The 6,770-nt window shown below is 47.9% G+C and overlaps 1 protein-coding gene across 2 annotated transcripts in view; it reads right to left on the minus strand.

The window, feature by feature from the left end:
* The window catches only part of ALCAM (activated leukocyte cell adhesion molecule), a 115,595-nt gene extending 109,208 nt beyond the window's left edge, over positions 1-6,387 (minus strand). Inside the window, exon 1 of one of the 2 annotated variants that reach the window (XM_064725072.1) lies at positions 6,007-6,387. In XM_064725072.1, the coding sequence (XP_064581142.1) occupies positions 6,007-6,106 (100 nt within the window). In that variant the 5' untranslated portion in view covers positions 6,107-6,387. The remainder of the gene's footprint in view (positions 1-6,006) is intronic. The other variant, XM_064725080.1, reaches the window with a different exon arrangement.
* Positions 6,388-6,770: the final 383 nt, after the last annotated feature.

Raw genomic sequence — 6,770 nt, forward strand, 5'->3', positions numbered from 1 at the left:
CAAAAGCGCACACCTAAGCAGGCTTCTTTAACAATGACCACGTTTACAGAATGGCATACATATTTCACTTTTCCTTAAAATAAAAAAAATCCTGGAAGAACTTACTGAAAAAAACAGACTTTTTTAAACAAATGCCCTACCTAACATTTTACTCCAAGTTCTAACTTTCTCTCCTCCCAGCACTAAGTCTGGTACAATCATTTCCTTATCCTGTTTGTAGCCTATTTCATGCCACACCACTCTTGGCCCATTTGATCCATGGAAGTACCCTCTATTTATTCTGATTCTTTTTGGGCTTCTCCATGATTCTCACCAGCTGCTTGCCTCGGCAAGAAAGTGTCACTTAAAAAAACCTGATTCTGTAGTGTATCCATCTGAAACATCAAAAGCCTTGTAGCAAAAGAGAACTATCTCTAATTAAGTCATCTTTTGGAGTTTGCCTAGTACGTGATTTAGATTTGGCCTTCCTTCCCCTTCATGCAACAGGAAGCCTGTGATGAAAGTTAGGTGCTTTCAGTAACAAAGCCTAGCATGACAAAACACTGTGAAGAAACAAAGACTTTTAGTATAACTTTCTGGCAGAAGCCAGAGGTCTGGGAAAAGCTGAGACACGCTGCTTCTAACAGTAAGGTAGCGGAGCTCCCTCTATTGAATTAGCTGCCAATATCTCTTCAAAGCTTTAAAGATGCCAATTGTGGTCAGAATCAATGTTCTGATAAAAACCTAAAACCTGCCAGCCTGGGCAGCTGGGACCCGTCATGTATGCAAGAGACAGCTAAGGGAAGGGGACAGGCACCACACAGAGCCCATGACACATGCCAAAGTGTCACTGCCTGCCAGGGCTCCAGCCCTGGGGACTTCTGCTGTCCTTGGCTGCTGTTTGAGAGTTTTCCATCAGGTCCCAAACTGCTGTGCCCAATGGCCACGATTAACGATGCCAGGGCATACTACAGATGGTGCTACCACAGCACAAAACACAACACACGAGCACAGGTCGAGCTTTTGAAGTTTTTCTCCATAACAGGGGTTAACTGCACACAGAGTATCCCCTAAACAAAATATATGGATATACAGACTGCTGAAACACTTATTAAATCACCAACTGCACTTTTTACTTCTTATCAAGGGAATGGCTTAGTATTTCCACTGCTGTTGAAAGCACTTTGAACGCTTTCTACCCAAACGTTACAGAACTGTTCTAACCCCTGATAACCTCTAAAAATCATACCCTGCAGGTGCTCTTTCTCTCTACACTCTTTTATCACTTTTTCCCATTTTCTACCTCCCAAAAGAAGCACATTTATTATCAACAATAAAAATACTAGTTCAGAAGAAGCAGCACTGTTTTAACAAGCAAATATTTATTTGCCTTTCTGGAGACCTATATCCATGATAAAAAAAGGCAATTTGATCTTAAGCTAGGCAGAAATTCCTCAAAAGAGCCAACACTGTGGAGAAGTAGATTAACATCCACTGGTGTAGGAATGATTGTGATTCAAGCCATCCTCAATAAAACACACTGGCAAAGACAAAGGAAACAAAAGCAGAGAAGAAAAACAAAAGAAAGAAACTTGATCTGATCACTGCCAGCAGTGGATTGTCAGAATACAAGGTGGATTGCAACCTCCTCTCTAAATGATGAGACATTTTCTAGTGTATTAATGGCAGAAATGTACAGCCTCCTTTAATATTCATCCTGTTCCCATTAAAGAAAATATACCGAGATAAAGAACATGTAGGTCAAAACCTTGTCTTCTGGGAAGATAACACTCAAGCATTTAATATTAAGGGGAGTTGTTAATATTCAGGGTTTCCTGGAAAAATCACGTTCTGCTTAAGTAATTTCTAATTATCACCCACAGCATTTACAGTTCCTTAAGAGTGTCTCATTTGAGCATCAGTGAATGGAAGCATAACTATTTTTCTTGAATACAGAGGAACTTGAGAGAAATCAGAATATTGCAACAGGTCCTCAATTCTCTTACAAATGTGGCCTTGCAGTTTACATGCTTTTTAATAAAAAAAATGACTGTATTACCAGAGGAAAAAGCTGCACACCAGCCAACTAAGAGGAACCCTGAGTAGCACTGAAGACAGAGCCTGAAGATTACAGGGTTTTAGACATAGTAAAAATCAATATATAAAGAAAGTCTAGCCTCCTATCAGAGCTGGCAGAAAAAACCAAGACCATACTACGACACCATACTATTAGAGATGTGGAGAAACAGTTTCAACAATCAGCATGGCAGTATTAAAAAGCCACAAAACTCCCATGTGTGAAACAGCAATGGAATAACCACTGGAGATCAGACCTCGAGCCAGCTTATGTGTGATCATCATGTTATGGTCATAGAGTACAGATCACAACAAGGGAAGACTGAATATTGACAATCTAGTGTAAGGAGATCCAGTTACAAATTAGAGCTCCTAGAAAATAAGCCCATTCAGTCTCCCCAGGGTTACTAGGCTCAAAGTACATACAGAGAGGTGGGGTTCCTCTGTAATCAGTTTCCTACTAGCAAGCGGCTCTTACTTCTCCCAAGAAGTCCAAAACCACTTGGACCAAAAAATACCCTCCAGAAAGCCCTCTGGTAGGAACCTAAAGAAGCCCACAATGGTGTGTCATGTATGAACAGCCAATATATTAAAGCTAATGCTGCTACAGAAATGCTTGTTTTCATATGGCTTAGAGGGATCTCATATGGAATCAAATACGATACCATGGAAATCTGCAGTGAGCACTCTTACCTCTTAAGACTATAAACCCCACTGCTTAAGTAAGATACTTGCAAGAAAATAGAGACCACAGTTTTGGCCCGATCATACAGATGTAATTTGCATTATGAAAACACTTCTCCTATTTTATTTTCCCCTTTATGTATCATCTTGCATAAATATTTAGAAGTTCTGTTCCTCAAAAATTTCTGCTGGAAGTAAGTCAACAAAAGAATTCTACTACAAAGAAGATAATATACAAACCCAGGCTAAATAATTTTAACAACCCATGTTACTTTCAGGAAGGAGAATGGATGGTATTGCAAGAAAGGGGATTACTCTTACACAGGCTGGAGAGTGAAAATAAAATATCCTGAAATTAAATATGACTTGTGACAGATATATTTATTTCATGAACATAACAATATATATTTTCTTCAATAAAAATCACCTGGCTGAAATTTCAAGGATTTAGAGACCTGGATGATTTCTGTTGTTGCCCTCTGCATTCTCAGTGGTACAAACCCAACAGTAGAAGGGAGAGCATAAGAAAAATAGTTTATGTTGGAAGACTTTCACATCAAAAAAAACCAAACCCCTAAATATATCAAATGCTTCCCAAAGCAATCAATCTAACAATTAAAACTCACTTAGGAATGAGTTTTGTTACCTGAATGTTAGGCCACAAATACATGGCACACTGAAGCATATACACGTGGTGCAGATGTTTTCTGACGTCATTTTCAGAAAACCCATGTGAACTCCAGATCTTAATATAGAAATCCAGTTTCCCTTGCTCAAAGTCACACCAGATATACCAGGGAAAAAACGCAGTCAGAAGTGAGAACATAATGAGTGTCATGAATAAGATTACATGTTTCAGTCTCACTAGGCTTAGGCAATATTGGTAAAATGTAACAAGCCTAGTAATAGCAGGAGAGACTAAGAGCTTCCTTGTTGTAATCCACCAGAAAGCAGGGGGAGGGGGAAAGGTCATAATTAGTGCCTGATTAGGAGTTTATTTCTTTTCACATACAGCCGTTCCTCTAGAGATGTATGAGATTATAATCCATTTTCTCACTTATTCTGACCTATAGTCAGTCTCTTAGTGCCAAATGTGTACTTGGACCCCCTCTTTCTTTTTAAGATGGGTATCTTTCTAACCAGTTTATTCTCTGAAGAAACAAAAACAAGTTTACTCATATGCTTTTAATACCTCATCTATTGCTTTCCATATCCAAAGCTCAAAGGGAACTCCCAAAAGCCGAGTACCATGATGGAGTAATACATCCATAATTTGTTAAAAAAACTAGCTATCATCTAAAATAGATGAGATAGCAAGAGGAAAGAACCCGTAAAACTGCAGCAATATCAAGACCTTTCTATAGGTATTTTTGCATGTAAGTATCTTTCATATTCCTCAGAATAAACAGAGAACTAGAGGCTAAAATCTACTACTGGGCTTTCCAGGCATTTCCAGTACTGCAGGGAAAGTTTGCAAGCTGAGGTGGGGCTGATTTCTCCCCACACACATTTCCTTACAAGTCAGTCTGAGCTTCTCCTTGGTGGGGCAAGGAAGGAATGAGAAGCAGAAAGAACAAGTTAAATGGTTTTGCTGACAGCCTATTAAGATCGTAGGTAGTCAAGTGACATTTTTTTATAGAGCTCCATCAACACAACCTTTGAGATAAAATATTTTATGGTTTCACATTTTCTTCAAATGGAAAATGTAGACAGACACACAATCACCAAGATCGTTTTGTATTTACTCAGCTAAATCTCTCCACAGAGACAAAGTCTTGCTTCTTAGAAGCTGAGGTGCTTATCCCTCTGATAATCCACATGCCTTCAAGATTTCCTAAAATGAACTATCTTTCCTCAAGACTTTCTCTGCATCACAGCAACCAGTATTCTTTGTAAGCTCTGCCACCGGGACTAGTATTTATTATGTCCAACAGTGATTATACCCTGTGTTTGCCAAAGCAAAAGCCAAGCAGCACAGCCTCACACATGGCTTACGGTTCCAATATTGCTGTTGATTCTGTCTGGAGCTTTTTTACTATTCTATTTGAAATTACAGATTCAGCAGGCTTGCTTTACTGTTGTAGCTAGTTTTCAGTTTTCCACTTGGAGCTTGTAAAACACAAGTATAAATACACCTAGTGAAAAAGGTCTGCTCTTCTCTTTAATTTCGCCAAAATCATACTGGCCGTAAATGGTTAACCGGAGAGCACGTAACAACCAGGCAGAAGCCAGGAATGAAAAACCATCAGCAGCTCCAACACTTCTGCAAACCCTCCGTTGTTGCAAAGGCACACAGAGGCAAAGCCATTTCTTAAAGCAATACAAAATTTTACCACAGGCTGACGCTCTTTCTACAAGAATAATGAGACGGTCCCCGCGCTGAATGCAGAACTCCTCACTTCACAGCTTTTCCCTCAGACTTCACTTTCACGCTCAATATTTACAAAACAAAGCCTACAAACACCTCATAGCCAAAATATTCCCAGAACAATTAGGATATTTAGCACTCTCTGCGCCTTCCTACTTCCCCAGCGCCTCTCTCAGGAGCGCTTTTACGGGCGGAGAGAGGAAGCGAAGTTACCCACGCGATCCCGATGCGCCGGAGCAGCCTCAGGCACGCAGCGCTGCCCCGGGGCTGCCCGAGCCGGGGGCACCGACAGCGGGGCTGCCCGCGGGGCCGAGTGCCCGCCGCGCTCCCGGCGGCAGCGGAAAGCGGCGGGAGGCCGCCGGTCCCGCGTTGTGCCCGCACGGCCACGGGCGGCACGGAAGGCGCGGAGGGCAGAAGCGGCTGAAGCGCCGAAGTTGCAGGCGGCTCGCTGCACAGACGCGCCGCTCAGCCTGCAAGTGAAAGCGGCACCGCACCGGGGCTCGGCTGCCGCTCCCGCGGGGGCAGCGCTGCTCGGCGGCCGCTGACAACGCCCTGGAGGGACCCCACTGCCGCTTCCCACGGGGAAAGATGAGACCAGCGCGTCTCGATCCCCCTCACCGCTGGGGCAGCTCCTGCCTTTCCGGCAGGAGAGACGGCATCCGCCGGCGCACCCTCGGAGGATAGGAGAGGACCGCTCTCCTCCAGAAGCGCAGCGGGGTGCGGCTGGCACCAGCGGTCGGGAGCGGCCCCCGGCGATCAGGGAACCCGCGGTAGGTGCTGGGGCGCTCCGGGGGCGGCGGGCGGGCACCGCCACCTGCGCCCCGGCCTCCCCTCCGCCAAGTTACGCGCGGCCGGGACGGCGCGGCCGCGGCCACCGCTTCCCGCGGGCGGGCGCTCACCTGGGGGCAGGCAGAGAGCGGAGAGCAGCAGGCAGAGCAGGGGCGGCAGCGGGCGGCGGCGGCAGGAGGCGCAGGCGGCGGCGGCGGGGGGCTCCATCATCCCGCCTGCCCGCGGCGGGACCGGGAGGCGGCGGCGGAGCGGGGCGGCGCGCCCGCGGGGGCTCTTCCCTCTCGCACCGGAGCGCGGCAGCGACTTCTCCCTCGTCGAGGCCGGGAGGAAGCAGCGGCGGCGGCTCTCTCCCGGCGGCGGGAGCAGCGGTAACTTCCCGGGCGCGGGCGGCGGGGCGGCTGCTGTCCCTCTCGGCGCGCAGCGAGGAACCACTCCGCACCGGAGCAGGTGGCGGCTCCCTTCTGGCAGCCGAGCGGCGCTCCAGGACTGAGCGCTGCGGCGGGAGAGGCGGAGCCGGGCGGCGGCGGCGGCGGGGCTGGCCCGGCCCCCGAGCCCCCGCCCCGCCCGGAGCGCGGCGCTGTGCAGGCGGGGGGAGCCCCGCGGGCAGCCCCGACGCCGCTGCCGCCCCGGGACGTGCGGGATGTGCGGGCTCCCAGCCCCGCGATGTGCGGGATGTGCGGGCCCCCAACCCCGAGATGTGCGGGCCCCCAGCCCCGGGACGTGCGGGATGTGCGGGCCCCCAGCCCGGCCATGTGCCGCTGCCTCCGGGGCGGCGCTGTGCAGGCGAGGGGCCGGGGCTGCCGGGCATGCGGGACAATCCGATCCCCCCTTCCCCTACTCCTGCTTTGCTTCTGCTCCGTGCATGGGCTGTTCT

Source organism: Zonotrichia leucophrys, chromosome 1 (assembly GCF_028769735.1).
Source record: "Zonotrichia leucophrys gambelii isolate GWCS_2022_RI chromosome 1, RI_Zleu_2.0, whole genome shotgun sequence".
NCBI lineage: Eukaryota > Metazoa > Chordata > Aves > Passeriformes > Passerellidae > Zonotrichia > Zonotrichia leucophrys.